The 27,165-nt window shown below is 42.7% G+C and overlaps 1 protein-coding gene across 2 annotated transcripts in view; it reads left to right on the top strand.

The window, feature by feature from the left end:
- The window catches only part of LOC118394949 (ski-like protein), a 33,063-nt gene extending 6,206 nt beyond the window's left edge, over positions 1 to 26,857 (top strand). For both annotated transcript variants that reach the window (XM_035788663.2, XM_035788664.2), the window contains exons 3-8: positions 18,480 to 18,581; positions 19,033 to 19,118; positions 19,877 to 20,022; positions 20,463 to 20,761; positions 21,221 to 21,451; positions 21,902 to 26,857. In XM_035788663.2, coding sequence (XP_035644556.1) covers positions 18,480 to 18,581; positions 19,033 to 19,118; positions 19,877 to 20,022; positions 20,463 to 20,761; positions 21,221 to 21,451; positions 21,902 to 22,177 — 1,140 coding nt within the window. In that variant the 3' untranslated portion in view covers positions 22,178 to 26,857. The remainder of the gene's footprint in view (positions 1 to 18,479; positions 18,582 to 19,032; positions 19,119 to 19,876; positions 20,023 to 20,462; positions 20,762 to 21,220; positions 21,452 to 21,901) is intronic.
- The last annotated feature ends 308 nt before the right edge of the window (positions 26,858 to 27,165 follow it).

Below are 27,165 nucleotides of genomic sequence, written 5' to 3'. Positions count from 1 at the left end.
AATAAAGGTTATACACACACACCACACTGACCAAAAAGGTATTTTGTTGGCATTTACGTATGTCCCCATTACCGGTAAAACAATCAACCTATTTCTTTCACTTACTTGCTGTGCTGTTTCATTGTTCAGTTTTTTTCATTCTCAACCAGGATTTCTATGGAACGCCGTTTGGGTCTTTGCATGTCAAAAAAAGATTCAAATGAGCTTACCTGAATATGACCGCACGTCACACAATTTAACGCGTTCATACATGTTTTACATAGTGTAATCAATGTGTAATAACTATCACTCGTATTTCATATGTTACAGGGATTCATCGACATATATCTTATGACGCTGGTAAAGTTGTCTCGCGCATCTACAGTGCCGGTCATTTAAAAAAAGCTAGCTTGCTAATGGATGCAAACAATGTTCTTCCCCCAAAACATAGCAAAACGACAATCTGTTTCAGTAGCTATAGTTAGCTAGCTAACTATTTAGCTTGGTGTCATCATCTAAAAATACCCCTAATTTATAAGACATTTGATTAATGGTGGTCAGACCCATCTTTGAAGCTAGTCACAATAAGGATTTGGTGCAATAGTGGACTTTGCGGTTAGCCTTCAAAATAAAAGTATGGCATAAATATATTTATTTTGACCGCGACCCACAAATTCCACTATTGTGCCTAATCCTTATTTTGGCTAGCTTCATAACAGATAACCCGGTCGGGTCGAGCCTCACTAGCCAGATGAAGCTAGCGGGCTTCTTATAACGTTAGCTTTGGGAAACAGGGTTAAGTAGCTGGTTAGCTATTTATTTTCATGAACTGGCCGTCATTGTAAATAAGAATTTGTTCTTCACTGACTTGTCTAGTTAAATTAAGGTTAAATATATTTTAAAAAACCATTTGTGTTTTTTACAAGTTCATTGCATTTATAAGTTTTTCATATAGTTAAAAAAAATCTATTGTTGAATTATGTTTTAATGTCTTCGCAACGGGGACTAGGCTTAAGATGTTTCTGGGAAACCATCCTTTGATCTTTTTTTGTACCACTTAGCTGGAAGTGCACAGAAACAGGCAACCTAAGCCCTTGCATGGGGGAATGCCCATGTTGCATCACCACCACCACCAGTGCTTTCCACTAAAGACCAGAACCCAAGGGAGGCTTCTACAGAGCATAGGGGGTTTTGATGTTTTTTTTCTTTCTGTCATTCTTACAAAAAAGAAAGTGACAGTGGAAGAGAGAGAGCATTGCACAGGCTGGGACCTATAGAAATTTCAGACACCCTGAAGAAGGCAGGGATGCTGAAACGTTGGTTCTTTTACTCAATAAATTACTTGGGAGTTTATACATATATATGGAGTGTGCGACTCGCTTTTGTTTTTATAGCTGAAAACACGAAAAGCTATAGATTGGTTCCCTTCCATTGACTGGTTCACATCCATGTCTCATGTTTTCTTCTTGACCAAACCGGACTTATGTGCGTCCCAAATGGCACTCTATTCTCTATATAGTGTACTACTTTTAATCAGGACCCATAAGTCTGATCAAAAGTAGCGCACTATCTTTGGAATAGGGTGCCATTTGGGATGTAGACTCAGTTTTGTATTGCTGAGATAAACACAGACTTTAATTGGTGTTTTCTAGGTCAAGTAATTTGTCTTCACTGTAGCCGCCTGGCACATATGGGTTAAATAAGAGACTATGGACTCGGAGCAGACAGGCTTTAGTGTGTGTGTGTGTGTGTGTGTGTGCGTGCGTGCGTGCGCGCAGACAGGTGTGAGAACACTACCTGCTGTACAGTCATTTGGCACTCCCTGTCCGCTGTGTTTTGTGTTTGGCAGAAAGAGAGAGAAAGAGCGTGAGGAGAGAGACGCCCCAGCCTCCCCCTCCCTGTGTGTTTGACGTGTGTGCTTGATTCTGCCGGAAATACTGTCTGGTGTCTAGTCTAGTGCCCAAACCACATTCCTACCCCCCCTTTTCTCTCTCCCTCGCTCCTCGGCTTGTCTCACTTTCGTCTGAAAGAGTCAGACAGATCGACCTGGGGCCACTCAGTCACGCAGACACGTCTCCACCACAGAGCAGACTAATCACACACACACACACACGTACCTTATGGTGTATCATGTAGCCTACCGCTGACTGGTTAGGTAAGCCTGTCACATGCTATCCAGTCAGCGGTTTGTGCATATATTATGATTTTTTTGTTAGTTTAGGCGTTTGTCTGTGTTTTATTTGTGGCTGTTCGCTACGGCCTGGACGATACCAGTATCGCGAGACTCATGGAAAGGAAACAAAATACAAAGAATTAACTTCTTGAATGAATCATAAATAATGAGTGAGGAAGTTTGAGGCATAAATATCATACCACCCCAAAAAAATGCTAACCTCCCCTGTTATTGTAATGGTGAGGTTAGCATGTCTTGGTATGTGACTGACTTTCTCACTCATCATTGTTCACAATTCATTCAGGACTTACGGTATTCATGGTAACATCCATATTAATGTAAATGTTTTTAGAAACATATTCTATTCTTATTTACAGTAACAGTGACTCCAAAATGATACACTACATTATTTACCATTCATGTCTATTTACCATTAATTTCTATTGGGCACAAAATAATCAGAAACGCAACCAAAACAGCAAATGCATCCAACACATTTGTAGAGTCCCAAGCTAGATGTAGTCATTGTGTGCTAGGAATACGGGACCAAATACAAACTTTTTCCTTCTTTAATACACAGACACTAAGTGTACAAAACATTAGGAACACCTTCAGGTTATGGTTACCCTTTGGGTTAGAATGACCAATTATCAGTCGTTCTCTAGTAATGATAGTGTCAACCGGGATGTTGGTGAGACAACAGACAGATGCTACAACAACTGACTATAACTGGCGGCTCTTTACAGTTTGTGTGTTTGGCGTCTAAAACAACGATGTAATGAGCCTGCGGGGATGACAAGCAGCTTGTACTTCCCTCTCGGACAGACACGCACGCACACAGATTGATAGGGTGGCGTCATCTATGTTGGGAGGCGTTTTGTCTCTGTTCCCTGATTAGAGGAAAGCAGAAATTCCCAGTGTGTGACTCCTCCTTGGCCTGGTTGTGAAATATCCGCTAGACTGTCTGGAGGGACACAGTGTCCTGATATACACACATTCAGATGAGGAAAAACACTTTGTGACGTACTTGTTAGGATAGTGTATGAGGCTGGGAACCTTTACATGTCTGTCTGTGTGCCTGAGAGTTGTCCAGAAGAGCCAGCCATTTTGCCCTATACCAATCCACCCCTATAGTTCTAGCCCTGGCACCATGTCAGCTGTGGTAGACAGACAACACTCCCTGTGCGTGTCTGTGTCGGCAGGTCCTAGATGACGACGACTGCTGTTCAGACAGCAGACAGCTGCTTCTCTATGCTTCCTCTATTGGCTATTTACACACCAGTGACTTCATTACCACAGACCAGACCTGCATTCTGTCTCACGTGCTCTCTCAAGTTCACTCTCTCGTGCTCGCTCTTGCTCTCTAATCAATTGGCTTTATTGGCATGGAAAGTGTTACCACATACATTGCCAAAGCAAATATACACACATCAAATCAATGAGGATGCAGATTGATAATAGGAAAAATGATAATACTCAGTAGCAATTAACAGGACAATGCAATAAGAAATGAATGAGGACAATAATGAAATAGTGAGAAAAACACCGGTAGAAATGTTATTAATGTGGTTTGTCATTCTGCTGGTTGTCCCTACCTGTGTGTCAGGATTCAGGGAGCTACATCATTTGCAACTAATATGGCAAAAAGGGGTTTTTCAGATTTAGTTTAAAAATCTTTGGATTTGTTTTCAATGTTGGGGTAGAAAAAAGATTGCCACTAAGTCTGTGTAGTTCTCGCAGCTCTCTCTCTCGACCTCTGAGGGCAGAGTGGGCACAACCTGTCCTCTCTGGGTAGCCAGATCTGCTGCGATGGCCTGTTTCTATTGAGTCTGTGCTCATTGAATCTGTACATAGTTCATGTTTTTCTCAATTTTCTATTGTGTACCAAATAGCATGGAGGTTTGACAATTTTTTTTGTGTGTCTTTCCAATAGGTGATATATTTTACTTTGTGATAATTTGGTTGGGCCTGATTTTCTGAGTGCTGTCCTGAGGCTTTATTGGGTTGGTAGTGGTTAGTGAACTTAGCTTCAGGGCCAGCTGGCTGAGGGGACTCTTCTCTATGGCACCTCATGGCATTTGAGGGCTTTGGAATTATAGGCGTGGGGGTCACTTGTCTGTCTCTTCCAAATCATTCTAGACTAGAGCATTCTACTCTCTGCAGATTTCTTGAACAGAACAGACTTTCCCACTTCGTGTCTGGAGCCCTGCCCCACCACATTTTTTACATTTTAAACAGTCAACATCCCTGAGGGCCCAATTAGAAGACCGTAGCAAAATAAGCATTGAAACTAGACGATAAGTTTATGCTTACATAACTCAGCAGACCACTCTCTTGTTTCTGACTCTCTCTTTCGCTCTACGCACGGCTCAGGCATGCAAAACAGCAGTATGTTATAAAGCCGCTTTACCCCCTCGTCTCCCACTATACTCCCAGTGTTTGTATGGAATGCATGGAAAAGTGATGGATTTTTAAAATGGTGTTTTCCCAGCCTGGAAAAGTTTTGGAAAATGATCAAATCTGAAAAGTAATGGAAATTCATTTAATTTCTGTTATTATCAGTTATTTAGGCAAAGTTTTTAATATTTTAGCAATCAAATAAAAATCAACATATCAGCCTGGATCTGAATGACACATTAGCCCGTCTGGTTGTGCGCATCACCAGCATGTGTTTGTGAGATGTGTAGGCTGTTCCTCAAGGAGAGAGAGACAGTCGGACAAGAGTGTGCAAAGCTGTCATCAAGGCAGAGGGTGACTACTTCAAAGAATATAAAATACATTTTGAATTGTTTAACACTTTTTTTTTTGTTGGTTACTACGTGATTCCATGTGTGTTATTTCATAGTTTTGATAGTCTTCACTATTATTCTACAATGTAGACAATAGTAAAGTAAAGAAACCCTTGAATGAGTAGGTGTGTCCAAACCTTGACTGGCACTGTACATCAAGGTTGGTCAACCGTCCTTCAGGAGAGCTAATGGGCGTGCAAGCTTTTATTACAGTTCCCCTCTAACAAACCACATTTGCGAAATGAGCTGCTCAACGGGACCTTCGTAAACTGTCTCTGTTGTGTTTGAGCAGGGCTTGATCAAAAGCCGGCACGGCACACCCAGTAGGTCTCCAGCCTTAGGGTTGACCACGTGTGTGTGTGTTATACAGTTGACTAACAACAACGACAGGAGATGGTACATGGCATCAGAGAGCAGCCTCCCAGTGTTGTTACCACAATACGCTTACTTTTTTTGTAAATACAGAGACGCTGCCAATTGTTGATCATGGAAATTTGGTTAAAAGTCATGGAAAAGTCACGGAAAAGTCATGAAATTCCATCTGTCAACATGTGTATGAACCCTGCTCTCCTCTCCCTCCCTCTTCTTTCCTCACAAGACCTCGTCTGAACGAAATACTCAGCCTGTTACAACCCTCATGTTCAGCCAATCACATGCTAGAGCTGGACTCCTCCCTCTGTCTCCCTCTCGCTCCCAGCCTCTTTCTCTCGCCCCCTCCCCCCGTGTGGATGAGTTGGTATTTTTTTTTCTCTATTTTTTTTCCCCCCGTTTTTATTTATTTTCCCTCTGCTGTAATAACAACCTGCTCACAGTTGTGGTTGTAGATGTTTAATGAGAGTCACTACGTTATTTCTAAACAGCCACAGCTAAGGAAAGAATGATGTTTTTTTGACTAACACCAGTGGTTACACTATTGTATTTACTAGGTGTGCAATGGTTCATCAAAACCATGGTTCAGTACGTATTGTGGTTTTTGGGTCACGTTTCGGTACAGCTGGGAAATGAAATGCTATTGACAATTTTCCGCAGTCACGATGTTTCTTGCGTTGTCTGTTGAGACCGGATTGTTATAATGTGCCGCAAGTTTCCACTCTGATGCTGTGTTTGTAGCCATGTGGGAGGTGGGAATTTACTAGTTGTGAAGTTGTAAGTACCAGTTGGATGCGTTCATGTGATTTTGAACTCATTGAGAAATGGCGATTGGCTAAATGGCCAACAAACCGTCAACCATAAACAAAAAGTACAGCTATCGTGCTTGTAAACAAATTTTAGTGTTAAAAAAACACATTAATAGATTGCTTTTTATAAATAATGTTTTGTTGCATTTAACTGCCGAAAATGCTGTTGGAGGCCATTTTCTTAGTAGATGACGTCAGAGGTCACCATGTGTGAGAAGTGGGTGCTCAGGATGAAAGACAAGTTTCCCACTAGTAATTACAAGTTTGAGGGCCGTTAAAGTGGATTTTTCCCAGTTGTATGTGGTAAATTCCCACTTTCCACTCGGCTACGAACGCACCATGACACTGCGTCCTTCAGTGCCAGATGGGTCCGTGCAATCCAGTATCCTTGAAGTTGCCATTTTAAAATGGTTAGGGAAGGGTACGGGTAGAGGTTATGGTTCAGGGTAGGGGCGATCCAGGATTGCACTGACCATGCCAGATGTGCACTCTCTAAACCAGAGACTGTAAATGTATAAACCGCCTACCTATCGCTCCTTTCATTTCTTTGGCCCGGTCAGAATCAGCTGCCAAGTGCTGCTTGAATGCAGAGGGGAGAACGTTGTTTTTTTTGCGTTTCAGTCTTTCTCTGGTATACTGGGGGGGATGTCAGCGTAAATGTGTCAACATATTGGAGGTATTGGCAGCTGCATAGGCTATTCTCATTGAGCGTGGCGACATGCTGTTAACATTTTATCCACAAATCTGTCCATCACCGTTTTAATCTACTGGGAAGCCAACATTTTCCCAAACTGTTGGTTTAAATGCTGATTTGAGGATCCTCCTGGTTTATCGACCCCACCACTCACCGTCGCACAGAACCAGTTCTCGGCCGCGCCTCACAAAAGGACAGTTTGAAATGTGCCAATTAAGATTCTAGTTTTGAATAGGGCGTGCGCATAGGCTCTAGTTTTAACGGAATAACCTGAAATGTGTTTTCAGCTCAGATTTACTTCGAGGCATTAGGCCTACAACGCAGCGTAGGCCTAGCCTGTTACCTAGTGTTTTATTGCCTAGTATTTTTTATTTTCATTTTTTTTTTGTATTCGATCAGGTTCACTGTCTGAATGGTACGGTAAGTGTACCGTTACACCCCTAGTACACACCCTCATGTTATACTAGGGAAATTGTGTTTCGATGGAGCTTGGGTAATACACTGAGGTAAATCCTGTATGGAAATGCGCCGTAGAATTACTAGGGAAAGTTCACTTCTCTCCATAGAGCTATGCTCCTGCCCTGTTGTTTCTGGCAGTGAGGGGCCCTGTCAGGGGGAGGGGAAGGGGTTGTCTAACTGCAGCTTACTTCATACGCACTCCAGCCCAGAGCCAACCAGCCAGTCAGGCAGTAGACTAAACACACACAAACACGCCTGTTCCCTTGTCTCACTACCTAAAGTCGACAGATAGACAGAGCTGGCTCCAACAACATAGAGGAAGGCGGGAGGATCGAGAGGAGAACATGGAGACGAGGTTGTTAGCATGGAACCAGGGTTGTGTCCCAAATGGCACCCTATTTTCTATATACAGCCTTATGAGCCTCGATCAAAAGGTAGTGCACTATATAGAGAATAGGGTGCCTTTTAGTGCTAGTAGTACATAAATACATTGACCAATGAGAACCAATTAACTGCCCAGTGTCTAGTCTCCCAGAGCAACCAGAGGGATGTGTGTATACACACACACACACACACACACACACACACACACACACACACACACACACACACAGGAACATATTAAAACTGCACATTCTCTAGTCTCTGTTCATCTCTTTTCTCCATCCTTCTCTCCTTCCACCATCTATCTCTCCATTATACATGACGTGGGAAGAGGGAAAAGACCGTATTCCATTAAAGGAATCCTCTTCGCTCCCCTTTACTACTTCTATATCTGCAGCAGGTTCTGTAATGGCTGTCATTTCCATGGGGAAGCGATGACGTGCATCCTAAATAAATAATGCCTTTTATAGTGCACTACTTTTGACCAGTGCCCATTAGGGTCTGGTGAAAAGTAGAGCACTATGAAGGGAATAGGGTCAGGGTCTAAAATTAACACCCGCGACCTGCCAAATGTCGGTAGATTTTGGAATTGGCAGGTAATATGTATATTTCGCCAGCCACGTTGGTGCGTGGTCAGGGCTCCACAGCGCAAGCATTTCATTCGCAGTCAAGTATGAGCACCGATTCTAGCGAAATGAATGAAGCAGTAGCTGTTTTCCAAGTGTTTCTGTCATTTTGTTTCATCGCTGGTGGCTAATCACACAGAACTATTAATCCTATAATACAGTTGAAGTTGGAAGTTTACATACACTTAGGTTGGAGTCATTAAAACTCGTTTTTCAACCACTCCACAAATGTTTTGTTAACAAACTATAGTTTTGACAAGTCGGTTAGGACATCTACTTGTGCACAACACAAGTCATTTTTCTAACAATTGTTTACAGGCATATTATTTCACTTATAATTCACTGTATCACAATTCCAGTGGGTCAGAAGTTTACATACACTGAGTTGACTGTGCCTTTAAACCGCTTGGAAGATTCCAGAAAATGATGTCATGGCTTTAGAAGCTTCTGATAGGCTAATTGACATGATTTGAGTCAATTGCAGGTGTACCTGTGGATGTATTTCAAGGCCAGCCTTCAAACTCAGTGCCTCTTTGCTTGACATCATGGGAAAATCAGAAGATATCAGCCAAGACATCAGAAAAGAAATGTAGACCTCCACAGGTCTGGTTTATCCTTGTTAGCAATTTCCAAATGCTTGAAGATACCACATTCATCTGAACAAACGATAGTACGCAAGTATAAACACCATGGGACCACGCAGCTGTCATACCGCTCAGGGAGGAGACGCGTTCTGTCTCCTAGAGATGAACGTACTTTGGTGCGAAAAGTGCAGATCAATCCCAGAAGAACAGCAAATGACCTTGTGAAGATGCTGGAGGAAACTGGTACAAGAGTATCTATATCCACAGTAAAAACGAGTCCTAGATCGACAACCTGAAAGGCCGCTCAGCAAGGACGAAGACATTGCTCCAAAACCGCCATAAAAAAGCCAGACTACAGTTTGCAACTGCACATGGGGACAAAGATTGTACTTTTTAGAGAAATGTCCTCTGGTCTGATGAAACAAAATAGAACTGTTTGGCCATAATGACCATTGTTGTGTTTGGAGGAAAAAGGGGGAGGCTTGCAAGCCGAAGAACATCATCCCAACCATGAAGCACGGGGGTGGCAGCATCATGTTGTGGGGGTGCTTTGCTGCAGGAGGGACTGGTGCACTAAACAAAATAGATGGCATCATGAGAAAGGATAATTGTGGACATATTGAAGCAACATCTGAAGACATCAGTCAGGAAGTTAAAGCTTGGTCGCAAATGGGTCTTCCAAATGGACAATGACCCCAAGCATACTTCTAAATTTGTGGCAAATGCTACCAGATACTAATTGAGTGTAAGTAAAATTCTGACCCACTGGGAATGTGATGAAAGAAATAAAACCTGAAATAAATCTCTCTACTATTATTCTGACATTTCACATTCTTAAAATAAAGTGGTGATCCTAACTGACGTAAGACAGAATTTTTACTAGGATTAAATATCAGGAATTGTTTAAATGTATTTTGCTAATGTGTATATAAACTTCCGACTTCAATTGTTTATATCCCGCAAGCCACACTGCCTGGCTGGGGAGCTGTGCGCACTGTGATTCGGCTGAAGATTCATTTTTAGAAGCGCTGTGCACAGGCATGAAAGTTAGTGTAATTTTCTCAAAAGTACTAAAGTGAAACTTTATCCTTGTGTCTTGGCTATTTACATTGTTTTGTTTACAAGAAAGGTTGTCTTCCAATGTTTGAGTTTGCTTCAACTGCTAGCAAAGATTCATTGGCTACTGGTCAGATTCTCTACCTCATAGGCACACTGTCACAAGACTTGAGAGTTTGAGTGCCCTGCCCTCGTTGCCAAGGTAACCTGCCGCCCTTAAAGTGACAGCTGAATTTTTATTTTGTCTGGTCAGTGATACTCTGGTTACAAAAAAAAAGGAAATAAAATGTATCAATATACCACATCACTTCTTACTAGTAATACATTTATTGTTTAACAAACATTACAAAGCATGCTCATTCATGTAAAACAAAAAGTATTTATGACCAAATATTTTATCTGGTAAAAAATCTGGCTGTTTTTTGTTTCTTGTTGTCTACCTGCTGGTGGACCAACAAGTTTGTTTTAGGCTCTGAATAGGGTGCTATGTGGGACGCACCCACCCATGGTGGTGTGTGGTTAGGTATTCACACTGTCTGTGTGTGTAATGGTGTGTGTGTTAATGGTATGCGTGGTGGTAGCTGGTTGCTCTCGTGTCCTTTGTTTTAATGAAAGCAAGTTTGTCCTCATTTTGGTTGGTAGCTCCCATGTCAACATGGCTGCCAATGTGTTTGAATTTGAAGCTTGCTAGTTACAGTAGCAACAGTCTCGCATTACCTTACTACAAAGTCTCGTTCATCACTATGGCTTATTGGAAAAAAACACGAGGAAGCCTGGAAGCAGAGGCGATAGAGGCGGAGGATCTTCTGCGAGCTAGCTGCACTTACACTGTGTCCTCTCGTCATTAGGAACCTCAGGAGAATCTCCTCCAACCTTTTGGGCTCCCAGAATAGAACTGTTTTCCCTCCTTACCCAACTGGTTGCTGACAGTCAGGCCTCTAGTTGTGAGGTAGCTGAGGAAAACACAGTCTTTAGGAGAAGGCAATATACAGTACTGTTGTATCTGTTGTCATAAACAGATAGTACACACACTGTCTCTATAGCACATCACTGAGACACTACACACACAGCATGTGTGTCATCTATGGACATGCGTGGGGTTCAATCCTGTATAGTTTGGGCACGTTGGGGGTTTGAACGTTTAAACGGATCCTTAAAGTTAAGAAGAAGAAAATAAATATTTTGACATCGATGCAGAAAGTAAGTGTAGTGGTTCAATTTCTGCAACAATTTAGAGTGTTGAAGTTGGAGGCTCAACTTCTCCACTGTTTCGGTGCCCTGGCTACCATGCTGTGAACAGCCTGAAGCGAACCTGTGCGGAGATGCTGTGAGCGTCGTGTTGCATCTCGCTCGTCTCAGTATCGTAGCTTATTCATTGATGATAGGCCCTGCTTTACTGAAGTTGGGAGACATTGCAAGCCACGAAATAATTGCGAGATACAGCATTCCATTGCGAGATGCAGCTTTTGATTGCCGATAGATAGCCCTAGTGCGCTGACTCTGCCTGGTGGTTGATCCTCTCGCTATGAAAGATGCAGGTATTTGTTCTCGGAAGTACGGCTAACTAATCTTGAAACTCAGAAATAGGAGTTGATGTGCAAGGAGTCCACTACGTCCTTGTCGTTGAGTTGGAGAAATGGAAGAGAAAGGCAAGCGACATGAACGAAGTGGAGAACCAGTCTTTTTTTTGTGTTTTGTTTAAACATCCAGATTTTTCTCTCCATCTGTCGCATCCTTAATGTACGTTACTTTGTTGCTACTGGACTGTGAAGGTATGACGTGAGGCCATTATCAGCATGCTCGAGGGACTGACACACTCTGTGTAGTGGCATCATCAGGGTTCCTGTGACACACAGGCTATGGTACCCATGGGCAGAGGGTCAGGGCCATCTGTCCACACACAGACACAGCTCCCAGCCTCTTCACTTGGGTCACTTCCTCCCTGTCACTGCTCTGCTTCCTGTAGCTCTGTAGCCTGATGACTCATGGATGGCTGTGTGTGTGTTACTTGCTTGTTGCATGCCCTCTGCTTCTCTCCTCTCATCACAACAAAATGACACAGATTCATCATCAGATGGGATTCTGACTGACAGGAATCAATTCCTCCGTTTGTACATCCATTAGAGAAATACTACTGTACTGTACTCCCAAAGCAATATCCCCTGGTGCCTGTCCTGTCCGTCTGTCTAAGTCCCTTTACTGTTTGTTTACGTTTGTGTGTACACTGGTGTGCTTACTGTGAGGTGCGTCATCATCCTGTCCTCCCACTCACTCTCTATGTGTGTGTGTGTGTGTTTTTTGAGATGATTCAGAGGTAAGCAGTGACAGCTGGGTAATTAATTATCTAGACGAAACTAGGCTGCAGACTAGACGAAACTAGTCTTCAGCCTGGAGATGGCTGAAAAGGGAGAGATTGGACTGAGTGGCTGGGAGGGGCAGACGGAGTGTGTGTGACGCTGCCACTGATGACAGGCGTCTAGACAGTGCCCATGTGGCCTGAAATGTGCCTCAGGCCAGCAGCCAACTCTGGTCAAGAACAAACCTGTCCTTATCTCTCTCTCTGTGTGTGTGTGTGTGTGTGTGTGTGTGTGTGTGTGTTGACTGATATTTATCTGTATGTCTGTCTGCTTTTGTTTTTCCTTCCTGTGTTTGTGTCTGAAGGAAAGAGACAGAGGAACAGGTGTGTGTTTGTTTAACCAGACAGTCACAAGGGTTCTTTCAGCATGTTTTTCTTAGGGCACAGAGAGAATGAAGTGAGAGAGACACACTCACACACACACTCACACACACACACACACACACACACACACACACACACACACACACACACACACACACACACACAGAGTGAACTCTGATACTGCTCTAACAACAGTGAGCTCTGGAACAGGATGTGGTAGACTGCAGACAGGGCGGACCCACTGACTGCTGTGTCTTTTTCTCCCTTGTTCTCTGTCTGGGAGAGGGAGAATGCTAACCCAAACAGAGTTTTACTTCCTTGTAGAGACCAGCTCCTCTGTCTTTTCCTGGCCCCTTCTTCTTAACCGTCTACAGTCTAAGCCCTGTCTAATCCCCCTTCTTCTTAACCGTCTAGAGTCTAAGCCCTGTCTAATCCGGGGGAGGGGGGTTCTAGGGTAACATATGGAATTGTTTTAAGATGGTCATGCCAATGATCATTTAGCTATTTAATTTAGAATTTTAAGACTCCTTAAATATAAAAAATAATTATTATTGGGTGAAAGAATGAATTTGGCATTACTGCTATTAGCCAATGCAAATAACCAATGCTAGTTGATGATAATCCTAGTCATATTATTAACCCTGCTAGTTGATGTTAATCCTAGTCATATTAGTAACCCTGCTCGTTGATGTTAATCCTAGTCATATTAGTGACCCTGCGATTTGATGATAATCCTACTAGTCATATTATTAACCCTGCTAGTTGATGATAATCCTAATCCTATAAGTAACCCTGCTAGTTGATGATAATCCTAGTCATATTAGTAACCCTGCTTGTTGATGATAATCCTAATCCTATAAGTAACCCTGCTAGTTGATGATAATCCTAGTCATATTAGTAACCCTGCTAGTTGATGATAATCCTAGTCATATTAGTAACCCTGCTAGTTGATGATAATCCTAATCCTATAAGTAACCCCTGCTAGTTGATGATAATCCTAGTCATATTAGTAACCCTGCTAGTTGATGATAATCCTAATCCTATAAGTAACCCTGCTAGTTGATGATAATCCTAGTCATATAAGTAACCCCTGCTAGTTGATGATAATCCTAGTCATATTAGTAACCCTGCTAGTTGATGATAATCCTAATCCTATAAGTAACCCTGCTAGTTGATGATAATCCTAGTCATATAAGTAACCCCTGCTAGTTGATGATAATCCCAATCCTATAAATAACCCTGCTAGTTGATGATAATCCCAATCCTATAAATAACCCTGCTAGTTGATGATAATCCTAATCCTATAAGTAACCCCTGCTAGTTGATGATAATCCTAATCCTATAAATAACCCTGCTAGTTGATGATAATCCCAATCCTATAAATAACCCCTGCTAGTTGATGATAATCCCAATCCTATAAATAACCCTGCTAGTTGATGATAATCCCAATCCTATAAATAACCCTGCTAGTTGATGATAATCCCAATCCTATAAATAACCCTGCTAGTTGATGATAATCCTAATCCTATAAGTAACCCCTGCTAGTTGATGATAATCCCAATCCTATAAATAACCCTGCTAGTTGATGATAATCCCAATCCTATAAATAACCCTGCTAGTTGATGATGATCCCAATCCTATAAATAACCCTGCTAGTTGATGATAATCCCAATCCTATAAATAACCCCTGCTAGTTGATGATAATCCCAATCCTATAAATAACCCTGCTAGTTGATGATAATCCCAATCCTATAAGTAACCCTGCTAGTTGATGATAATCCCAATCCTATAAATAACCCTGCTAGTTGATGATAATCCCAATCCTATAAGTAACCCTGCTAGTTGATGATAATCCCAATCCTATAAATAACCCTGCTAGTTGATGATAATCCCAATCCTATAAGTAACCCTGCTAGTTGATGATAATCCCAATCCTATAAATAACCCTGCTAGTTGATGATAATCCCAATCCTATAAGTAACCCTGCTAGTTGATGATAATCCCAATCCTATAAATAACCCTGCTAGTTGATGATAATCCCAATCCTATAAATAACCCTGCTAGTTGATGATAATCCCAATCCTATAAATAACCCTGTTAGTTGATGATAATCCCAATCCTATAAATAACCCTGTTAGTTGATGATAATCCCAATCCTATAAATAACCCTGCTAGTTGATGATAATCCCAATCCTATAAGTAACCCTGCTAGTTGATGATAATCCCAATCCTATAAATAACCCTGCTAGTTGATGATAATCCCAATCCTATAAGTAACCCTGCTAGTTGATGATAATCCCAATCCTATAAATAACCCTGCTAGTTGATGATAATCCCAATCCTATAAGTAACCCTGCTAGTTGATGATAATCCCAATCCTATAAATAACCCTGCTAGTTGATGATAATCCCAATCCTATAAATAACCCTGCTAGTTGATGATAATCCCAATCCTATAAGTAACCCTGCTAGTTGATGATAATCCCAATCCTATAAGTAACCCTGCTAGTTGATGATAATCCCAATCCTATAAGTAACCCTGCTATTTGATGCATCTTTAGATCTCCCCTCTTCATTTGTAATGGATATTTTAATTTCTGATACATGAAACCACTCACAGGTGCCTTTGAGAACAATGTTTTCCCACTAATTGTCTTCTGGAACATTTCCGCATTGCCTACATCCATGTCTGCATTGCTGAGCTTATAATATGAGGTAGAGACTAAATGATAACCCATTGTTGATGTTATTAAACATGGATGAAGTGGTGATACATGTGTACAATTGAACTTTACATGGCATGATGAATACAAGAAGACCACCATTGAACCTGGTGTGGTTTTTTTTACAGTCCGAGTGAACGAGTTCCTAGGTTCATTGTACTTAGAGTTAACTATTGGTCTTGACTCTAATGCAGTTTCTTTTTACTGGCTTCATTGGGGAGTATTTTACATCAGATTGGTCTTAAATTGGTCAGCGGTGTTGAAAACATTATTATGGGATCATGTGTTATCTTCTCCAGCTGACATTATAGTACATTTTGTTTTTTAGAATATAAATACACATTTTATTTCATTACAGAGACAAATACATTATTATTATTATTATTATTATTATATTATTATTATTATTATTATTATTAAATACATAGTATTGTATGAACTGAAAGAAGCCAATAATTTCTCAATAAAAATTGAAAATATAAAAACATTTTAGAGTCCACACTACAACAAAGAAATACTTAAATGCATGTGTTTTTGTCCTTGAAAAATGACATTGAAATGCTGTACATTTCTATGGAGGCTGTTCCTTGGGAGTGTCATTACTGATGGACGGCGCCCCCTGTCATTCATCTAGTGAATACATGTATATCATTGGTCTGACCCTCCTCAGCAGTGGATGAGATGTGGAGTAGAGACATGAACCCTGGCAGTTTGTGTGTTTGTGCCAGGTAGATTATAACAGTAGGGAAAAGCTGTTCCTGTGCCTAGAATACTAATCCACATTGTCATGCAGCTTGTGGGTCTCCCACATAGCTACTTGTGTGTGTATATATAGGTATATAAGCACACATGCTCACACTACAGAGTCACGCAATAATCTGTTTGTGTGTATGTATATGTTTAGTTTATTAGTCACATGCACAGGGTTACAGCTGTGTCCTGGAGTACAGGCAGTGAGCACCCAATGGTGCGGTGCGTTGGGCTGAGCGTACCACCCTCTGTAGAGCCTTGCAGTCAGCGGCGGTGGAGTTGCCTTACCAGGCCGTGATGCAGCTCTCTGGTGCTCCTGTAGAACACTGTGTGCCCTCGGGGATGTGTCACATCAGCACAGATTTCTAATGGTTCCCTGTTTCTCCCTGGTGTTTGTGTGGTTTAATATGAGATGGAGGTGATGGAGAGAAAAAGGGGGAGAGAGGAATGGAGAGAGAGGGGGACAGACTGCCTCACCACTGCAGTGGCTGATTTGTTGTTTCTTATCTTTTCTCTCTCGCTCGCAGTGTGCACTGCCTCTGAGAAATACAGCAAACAATTTTAGACACAGATAGCGCACCCCATACACACACTCGGGAATATTCGCACTGGTTTCCACTGCTGAGGAGGGTCAGACCAATGATATACATGTAAACACACACATGGCCAAGCCTAATGCGTAAACACACACATTAGAGGTCGACCAACGCCGATACCGATTATTGGAGGACACACAAAAAAAAAAGGCCGATACCGATTTATCAGCCGATTTTGTAATGGAACATATTAAAAAATATATTTATTATTATTTACAATAATGACAATTACAACAATACTGAATGAACACTTATTTTAATGTAATACATCAATAAAATCCATTTAGCCTCAAGTAAATAATGAAACGTTGTTTAAATAATGCAAAAACAAAAGTGTTGGAGAAGAAAGTAAAAGTGCAATATGTGTCATGTAAGAAAGCTAAGTTTCAGTTCCTTGCTCAGAAAATGAGAACATGTGAAAGCTGGTGGTTCCTTTAACATGAGTCTTCAATATTCCCAGGTAAGAAGTTTTAGGTTGTAGTTATTATAGGAATTATAGGACTATTTCTCTCTATACCATTTGTATTTCATTAACCTTTGACTATTGGATGTTCTTATAGGCACTTTAGTATTGCCAGTGTACAGTATAGCTTCCGTCCCTCTCCTCGCTCCTCCCTGGGCTCGAACCAGCAACACAACAACAATTAGCTCGCGCTAACCAGCTGGCCATTTCACTTCGGTTACACCAGCCTCATCTCTGGAGTTGATGGGCTTGAAGTCATAAACAGCGCAATTCTTGACGCACAACGAAGAGCTGCTGGCAAAACACCCGAAAGTGCTGTTTGAATGAATGTTTACACGCCTGCTTCTGCCTACCAATGCTAAGTCGGATACTTAGATACTTGTATGCTCAGTCAGATTATATGCAACGCAGGACACGCTAGGTAATACCATCAACCATGTGTAGTTAACTAGTGATTATGATTGATTGTTTTTTATAAGATAAGTTTAATGCTAGCTAGCAATTTACCTTGGCTTACTGCATTCGCGTAACAGGCAGTCTCCTTGTGGAGTGCAACGAGAGAGAGGCAGGTCGTTATTGCATTGGACTAGTTAACTGTCAGGTTGCAAGATTGGATCCCCCGAGCCGAGAATGTGAACATCTGTCGTTCTGCCCCTGAACGAGGCAGTTAACCCACCGTTCCTAGGCCGTCATTGAAAATAAGAATGTGTTCTTAATGAACTGACCTGCCTAGTTAAATAAAGGTATAAAAATATATATATATTTCTTTTAAATCGGCGCCGAAAAATACAGATTTCCGATTGTTATGAAAACTTGATCGGCCCCAATTAATCGGCCATTCCGATTAATTGGTTTACCTCTAACACGCATACACCTCTCTCGCTTACCTACTACTGGCTTCTCTCACGCTCTTCATCCCTCCTTCCCTTAGCTGCGTGTTAGAAATGTTATTGAGCTGTGAACAGTCCTGTTGCATTAGTACTGTGTGTGTGTCAGCCCTGTCTGTCCGCGATGAGCATTAACACATTTGCTCATGGCCTCTTGCTTAGCGTGACCTGGATAAAAACACACACGCACACAACCGGCAGCAGCTTCAGCATAGCGAGATTGGACTGTGTGGATGGGAGTGGCAGACATTTTTGTTGCAGCCCCATACATAAAACAACTGATGCCTGTGTGTGCAGTCAATGCTGTTTCCCCCCCAAAAATAATTGAAAAGTCCTGGAAAATAACATCTTGAAAAGAGTGGAAGTCTCTGGCTTATCTGCGCCATAACACAGAGGCCCGTCTCACTCTCTCTCCAGTGTCTAACCCTCTCTCTCACTCTCTCTCTCTCTCTCTGGAAGATGGAAGATGAGGACAGGGACACCCAGGTGAGGAGATTGCGTCCTCCCGAGCCTCTGGTTTCTCCTAACAGTAAACTGGCCGACAGCGACGCAGCAACCAAGGTACACACACACACACACACACACACAGGAAGCGGTGTACTGCTGACGATGTAACATTGAATCGACTACACTCACCCCCTAACCTTCCTCGAATCCCCTACGACCCTAACCCAACCCCCCCCCCATACCACGTAACCCCACACAAACTGGGGTCAGCCCCTAAAACACACTCCTATTTGAAAAAGCACGCCATGCTCTCTCTCCTTCTCTCTTCTCACCCTCCCCTAAACACACACAGCCATTGAAAAATCCATGTGTTTTTATTACAATCTTCTCAAACATGCACACAGAATTATAGCTACAAACATTGACATTCAGATATAGGTTTTATATGATAATTAATAAACATCTACAGATCTCTCCTTTTTGGTTTTTATCTTAGATTTTTTTTTATTTTTTTTATCTACAGTATATTAACATGTGTATTAATGTATTATTATGTTGTTTACAGGCTAAAGCCCAGGCTACTCTGGTGTTCAACCGCCTGTTCCCCCACATTAAGGAAGAGCCTGGCCACCCTGCCATGGTCCATCCCAGGTACTTTTGTTTTCCTATTTTCATATATTTTAGCCCACACTTGAGGCTAATCTTCCAAGAGTCCTGCGGACTGGCTATCTACAGTCTTCCTCCTGGGAAGACCTGGCCCTTGAGAATCCATTCCAAGTAACTTTCCCAACGTCCTCTCGGGGAGCGTTACTAGAGCAGCGCTGAAACCCCGCTCTGCCTCTTTACCCTGCCTCTAGTTAACCTGACCGTGGGCCCGTGTCAGCGTGACCTTTTGTGTTCTTCTGATCAGTAATCGGTTCCAGATTCATGTGGAGACTAGCTGGATTATAGGAGGCATTGCAGCATGTGACCACAGGGAGGAAACAGACTAGACTATGGGATTACAACTGACCGCTCGACAGGACATGTCTGCCTTAGACTTCAGACCCGACCAAAGCTGGTTTCCCCGCATTCGGTGGTTTTTACAGTGGTCGTTACTGAAGTGCAACTTTAGAACCGAGTGCTTTCTAGAACACCAGGAAGCCTCGCTAGCCTGTGAAAACTTGCCCTATATTAAAGGTGTGCACTATGCAGAAGTCGATCTGTGTTTAGAAGCGGCGCGTTTAGAAGCGGCGTGTTTAGAAGCGGCGCGTTTAGAAGCGGCGCGTTTAGAATATAGTATATCCATTTTAGTGCAACTTGGATGCCAAAAATGCACAAGTGGTATACGTAGAATAACGGTGAGCATGTGTAACTCTGTACCTGTATATATTTGATAACGTCTACTCTCTCTTTCTCTCTCTCCCTAGTCACTTCCTGTATACATATGATAAGATGGTGGCTCCTAACGTGTCTCTGAGGGGTCAGCCGGAGGTCAGCCCTGAGGTACTGGGGGTGCTGCTCAAACACCACTACAGCAGGAGACTGACCCACGGCCACGGCGACACTGCTATGGGTCAGTACCACACACACACACACGGATGAATCAGCCATGCTGCTGCACCCTCCTGTCACACAGGTCGTAAATTAGTGCGTCAAAGTCCCAGGTTGTGTCCCAAATGTCACCCTATTCCCTATAGAGCACTACTTTTGACCAGAGCTCTGTGGGCCAAAAGTCTATGGGTCAAAAGTAGTGCACTAGAAAGTGAATAGGGCTGCCATTGGGGGTTCAGCCCTAGAAGTGCGTGTGTAGGAGGGGACCATTTGTGTGGGTGAATATGTGGTATCGGGTTGTTAGGTGAATGGTTCTTCTCCAGCTGTGTGGGAGGATGTGTGTATTTGTCCATATATCTGCGTTGCACATGCATGTGTGTGGGTTGGCTATGCTGTGTAGGTGGATGAGACTTTGTACTGCTTCCATCTCTCAACTTCCCTCTTCTCCTTCTTCCTCCTCAGATCTCCACGCCTCTCCTGTAGTTGACGAGACCAAGTCTCAGCAGCGTGTCGTTTCCGCTGCCGACCGGGAGCGCCAGCAGCCAGTTTCCATGGAGACCAGCCCCGGCAACAAGAGTTATTCTGCTGTAGCGGGAGCTGCGGCGGTAGCGTCATCGGTAGCGGCGCTGGGGAGTAAAGATGTTCTGTCTTCAGGCTGTGAGGACGACAAGGACAGGATCGTAGTGGAGATCGTTCAGATGTACAGCAGACAGCAGGAGAAACTACACTCCACCCTGCACAAACAACTGCATCTAGAGATGGTGAGACACAAGACAGTGAGACAACTAGAGGTTGTCTACTCCACCCATAGAAACAGATTTAGCCAGGGAGTCAATAGCATAAAACAATTTCTCAATCTGTTCATCAGGGACTCCTCTGGTCTTCTTAGTTCCTGCCCAGCACTAACACTCCTGATTCAATCAACAAGAGGGCTTGGTAGACCAAAGAACCAAGATGTTAGGTTGTCTCGAAAATATTGAGTCCCTTCAATTCATTGAATTCAACATGTTGAATTTAAAGAAATCACGCATCGGGTATAGGACAGAATTTCAAAAGCATTTAGTATGTCCTTGTACACCTCAATGACCTGAACTGCTTATGGGGAATGTACCATCCCCTGTGTCTCTCTCTTTCTGTGTCTGTCTCTCGCTCCCTCTGTCTCTGTCTAATATAGTGTAATTTAGAGCTATGTAACTGACCATGCCCCCCTCCGTCTCTAGGAGTTGGAGGCGCTGCGTGGAGGCGAGGCGGCCAGGCTGCAGCAGTTGTCTGCAGAGCAGCGTGAGCTGCAGAGTGAACTGGAGGCAGTCCACACTGAGCACACTCAGAAACTGGGGCAGGTGAGGGAGGAACAGAGGGAGTTGGAGCACAGGCTGGAACAGCTGCGACAGCAGAGCTGTGTGTGTGACAACAGCATACACGCGCACCAGGAGGCACACTACGCCAATCAGGTAGGCACTGGAGATGCACACATACACACACACCACCACATCCTGCTTGACCTCAGACAACACAACACTTAGTCATTCTCGGAAAATATACTCATATCTGTTTGTGACACTGTAGTGGTGTGTAGAGGACACTGGGTCTTTGTTTGGGTTTCCAGTACAGAGCTTTATTTTCAGATAGTGCTGCTGGGCTCAGCTCAGGGAGGAATGTAACACACACACACACACACACACACACACACACACACACACACACACACACACACACACACACACACACCCCTCCTGTCCTGCTGTCTCCTTCAGCCTTGGTGTCTGGCTCAGACTGTCTGGCTGTGTGTTTCTGTGTGTGTGTGTGTCCAAGTGTGTGAGTGTCTGTGTGCTGTTCAGACAGTTCAGACTAACCTGACCTCATCTCTCTTTCTTCTTACGTCCTCCCTTCCTCCTCTTTAGCTGGCAGAGCTGCGTGGGAGGTTGGATGGTGCGGAAGCTGACAGGGAGGAGCTCCAGGAGGAGTTGAAGAGGGAGCGGGACGCCCGGGAGAAGCTGGAGAGAATCATCTCTCAGCTCAAACACCAGATGGACCAGACGGCCTCTTCCTCGTCTTCCTCGGCCACCACAATTGCTACAGGGAGCCCCTCTTCAAACCCCACCCCCTCCACACAAGCACCCCACACAGAGGGACACATCGCAGGCCTCGAGCAGCAGAACGGCCACGCTCAGAAGTAGCCCCTCACGAAACTCCCCTTTTCCATTTGTCTCTCAACCCCCCCCAAGCGCCCTCTGTTATGTTCCTCCAACTCACTCCCTCATCCCTCACCTCCTGCTGGCAGAGACGACAGACAGACAGACAGACAGACAGACAGACAGACAGACAGACAGACAGACAGACAGACAGACAGACAGAGTACTCTGTCCCCCAAGGCTGCTTCTCTGCTCTGTCTCACCCGCTTCCTTCCTGGTCCCTCCCTCGTCTTTACTTCTTTGGAAAAGGAACTGTTTTTATTTAACATCACATGAATTGAGTTTGATGTTTGTTTTTTATTCCTCCTCACACCCCTTATCCTTAAACAGTATTTACATTTTGGGAAGTATATGTTTGTTTTAATTTATAGTTTTACTGAACAAACTAATGACTGCTTGGCAGACCGATAGGAGTTGGGTGTTTTTAGGACCCTTTCCTCCATCCCTCCCTCCTTCCTTGGACTTGGTGTTTTGTCGTCCCCATAGAGCCCGGGAAGTCAGTCAGACAGAAAGACGGTTCTCTCCTGCACCACTCGACTCTGTTCTGAACTGTGGTTACACTAGCGCTCAGTCGCTCTTTCTACTACTACCTTGCACGCCAACTGGAGCCAAGATGGTGCCCGTGTGGGTGCTCTCAATCTTTGTACATACACCCAGCCCAGCCATTCTGGACCAGCTACCAGCCACACACAGCAGTAGACTGCATTGACAGACATTATCGTTTCACCTTGGTTTGTTTTTGTACTCTTATTCTTGGTAAGAAGAGAAGTTGAAAGACAGAAGTTCTAAATGTGTAAAACAAAAGTATAGGGAAACGTAATTGTACAGAGCATTTGCAGTCATTGTTAAGCCTACTGAAGTGATATTAAGATGTAAAGACATATGAGTGATGTGACTCTGAGGACCGCTTAGGTTGTTGTGGTCTGGAACAACAACAAACCCCTGAACTAGTCTGGCTCGGTCTGTTTTGATAGGACATGTCACACACACACACCACATTTCCTTGTAGAAATCTGCAGTTTGTCCTGTTTTAGTTTTGATTTCCCTGTTGGCAGCTGTTGGTGTGTTTGCCATCCTCATCTCTCCTTCTCGTGAGGGCAGCAGAACCTAGCTGTCTGCTTGGTGGAATGTGGGTCACAGGTGAATGGAATTAGTGCAGATTGACAGTGTGGTGTGGGCTGGCTGGCTGCCTTGGATCCAGGCCCCTGCTTCCTCCGCGTTTTTCCAACTCACTAAACAAACAGATCCCGAGAGGGAGGAGGGAAAGACCAGGATGCAGGGAGGGAGGTACAGTTAAGCGGAGAGAAATGGAGGCGGGGGAAGAGAGGAGTGAGAGAGAGAAAGGAAGGGGATTGAGGTAGTGCAGGGGGCTGATGCCCTCTCTCTCTCTCTCGAGCTGGGTGGGCCGGGTGCGGGTGATGAGGAGGAGAGAGGAGCCTCTTTTGTCCTGTAGGAATTGGGGCCATTTCTATGGTCTGGGGCCTCTCTCTCTCTCCTGCCCCCGGGGAGCTGGTACAGGAGCCCCTCTCTCTGCCCCACACACACATCGCCATCTCTCCCTCCCACAAACGTACACACAGAACTGGGGTTTTGTCTAGTTGCCAGACAGTCTTTCTTTTATAGCCTCCAGGCAGAGACAGGCAGCGTGTAAAATCGTTGTTTAAAAGAGGTTTTGGCCTTGGCTTTAACTACAAGCTGCTTTTTTTGTGCATCTGCTGTACATGCAAGTTGATAGACATTCCACTGTGCTCAACCATTCAATGCAGATCTCTAAAGAGAATTCCCTACAACATACTCAATGCTCTGCCAGAGTACTAAAGTATAGTAGGTCTTATTTTGTAATCGAGTTTCAACTAAGCTACATAAAGTTATTTTCACGAGGAGAAAAACGACAACGATGAAACTAACACCCTTGGTGTGTGACGTGAGGTACACTCGCATGCAGAAAAATCCAATCCATACTTGCAAATGTATGCTCTCTTACCGACCATTGTTCCATATAAACCTTCCTTGGAAATTGTAAACAAAAGAAATAAATAAAAATATATTTAATGTATTAACTAAAGATTTATATTCACTTTGTACATACATTAGTCATTTAATATATTTACTGTGTTGTTATGGGATGATCTTTTAAAGGTTATTATAATATTAACTAGGCCAGGCCCGAAGCTCTAAACAGCCCTGATGTTTTTGTTAACTCTGAATTCTTCAAAGATTCACTTAACTTGTTGTTTACCCTGTTAAAGGGTCAATACGCAGCGGAGTGACTTCCTGTTAACACATTATCAACAACCTAATTCCAGATTGACACTTGGCTCTTAAAAAAAAAAAAGGGCCATGCCTACATTGGGACTAACCAATAGTGGCACATTTGAATTTGTTGTCGCTCTGCTGTGTACGATGATATCATATTGCACCTTTTTAAAGGATGTAATCTTGCTGTTGGGAGTTGAAATGCATGGTGTTCAGATGTGACCACCTGACACAGGACAGAGGTCAGAGTTGAATAGGAAAGAAAGAGCGTTGTTACAGCACTTCCCCAGAACTCATTGCTTTCATTTAGTTTCTTTTGTGGATGATTTCACCTTGATAAGACTGTGTAATAATGATGTATAATCTTTCTCTCTTAATACCTTCCCCTTTTGTACACTAAACCCTCAACCCAGACAATTTAAAAATGCACCGAACATTTGTTTAGAGAGAAAAAAAAGAAACTGAAAACAAACCAAACTAAAGTTTGCATATACCGAGTGGATCGATACCCCTAAGTTGTTTTGTTAGGTGAATTATTTTTTACTTCTCACTGAGCCACTCAATTGATACGTTTTTGTAAAAAATAAATAAAAAGAGCCTGTCCTAAATGGCACTCTATTCCTGTAGTGCACTATATAGGGAATATGTTGCCATTTGGGATGCCACCAGTGTCTCCAACGTACAAGTTGTTGACCTGTCTCACTACTACATTTACATTTAAGTCATTTAGCAGACGCTCTTATCCAGAGCGACTAGCAAGGAGACGCAATGGCTGAGGGCATCTGAGCTAGTTTGACCGTTGAAATATACTTCTGGCTTTCGAAGATGGCTAAATAGAACTGAAGTCCAACTACTTAATCATACCATACAAATGTAGCCTCATGAGATTCTGCAATGATGAGAGAGAGAAGTGTGTGTGTCGAGTTTGTCTGACTGACTCTATGCCATCGATTTGAAAGTGACCGAAGCACAGTAGCTATGAAAAAGCGAGAGACTTATTCTCTAGCACTGTGGTTGTCCTCATTTTTGTCCAACACACAGAGACAATTGTCCTCTTCGGGGTATAGAGTCTTTAACTGCATTGTGTTGACATCACAAGACAAATCAGTATTCAGTTTGTTATCACCATAATTACCTATCTCTACAGTCTACTGCATTTAGTTTTTTAACAATCGTTCTGGGGTATCTAATGTATTTCTGTGTTTTATTTGCTGTCGGTGTAAATGGAATGTTATATACAAGAGGGCGCTCTATATTGACTGTAGTTAAATGTCAAAATAATGATATGAAAGACACAGTGGGCTGGGCCCTCTTGCATTCGCATTGTTATGAGAACTAACGTTGTGTCCCAAAAGGCACCCTGTTCCCTACCCTGTAAGCAACCCTATGGGCCCTGGTCAAAAGTAGTGCACTATATAGGGAATGGGGTGCCATTTAGGACAGAAACCTAATATTGATGTGCTTTGTACAGAGTTTAAAATAAAATAAAAAATGTTTTTAGAGGGGTGCATTTTACTCAACTCACTACTAACTAGACCATTACCATTAGGCTTGGTCCTGGCCTTGCTTCAGAAGCACAGCTCAACAGTAACTATCATTTCCATTTTATATATATTTGACATGCATCCCCAATGGATTGTTCTCAGACATAAAAGGATAGCTCAGCAAAGAATTTAAAAACATTTTGAAATATATACAATGGCTCAACTTTCCCTTTTAATGAAGAAGGCGATGAAGTGTAGAAGTGGCGCTCTTTAACAATGGCAACAAGTTATTTTGGATGGGTGATATAATGCCAGATCAATTGTTTCCAATTATGCTTTGTAGTTGAATATTTATTTACAAACACCCTTATCTACAAGCGTGGGACCTGGACATTACACCCTGTCCTAGCTAGGTCCCATCTTGTTAATGATTTCACAAAATGGTTCTTAATATTATGTGTGCCTGGGATAAACATGCCATGTTTTCAGTTTAAAGTTATTGGGCTACACCTGACAAATCATAGTTTAAAGAAGGAATGTTATCTTTTTATGGCTTTTTATTCTTCAGAAACCTGTATGGCAGTGAGTGTCTATGTATGACCATTGCATACCATGTTGCCAACAACGATACAGTGTGATTGAGACGTTTTTTTTTTTTGTTGTTGCATGAAACGAGACACTGTTCTCCTACCTCATGTTGTGATATAAAATGTTTTTTAAGCAGAGGACACTGCGTCTTTAATCGTGGATCATAATTGATATTTCCTAGTAAATGATGACGACATACCTGTACTTGCTTTTAGCGAATACCTCAGTTGTATATCTTGTGTTGTTTTTTTTCTCCCGCCCTTATTTCACATCTTGTAAATATACACTGTATAAACAATGAACTTGGATCACGTTCAAGTAAAGTTCTGTAGTGTCACGATTGGTGTCGGGAATCTTCTTTTCTTCGGGAGTCGAGACTGATGTCATGTGTTGTCGTAGATGATCACTGATAGCTTAAAGTAGAATAGATCATCTTTATTATCCCTCATAGGCAATTAGCTGTACATCAGCCAGTCAAAGTTTAGACTATAGAGTACAAAAAACAGAACTGTACATCATAAAATTAACTCATTACATTGTATGCATCATTATCCAAAATACAACAATGCCCTACACATCAAGTAGACATAACTATGTGAATATGCAGATATTTTTCATGTTAAAAAAAAAAGGTAACATGAGAAT

Source organism: Oncorhynchus keta, chromosome 15 (genome assembly GCF_023373465.1).
Source record: "Oncorhynchus keta strain PuntledgeMale-10-30-2019 chromosome 15, Oket_V2, whole genome shotgun sequence".
Classification (NCBI taxonomy): Eukaryota; Metazoa; Chordata; class Actinopteri; order Salmoniformes; family Salmonidae; genus Oncorhynchus; species Oncorhynchus keta.
The sequence above is the reverse complement of the archived record's forward strand: the minus strand, read 5'-3'. Positions and strand labels throughout refer to the sequence as shown.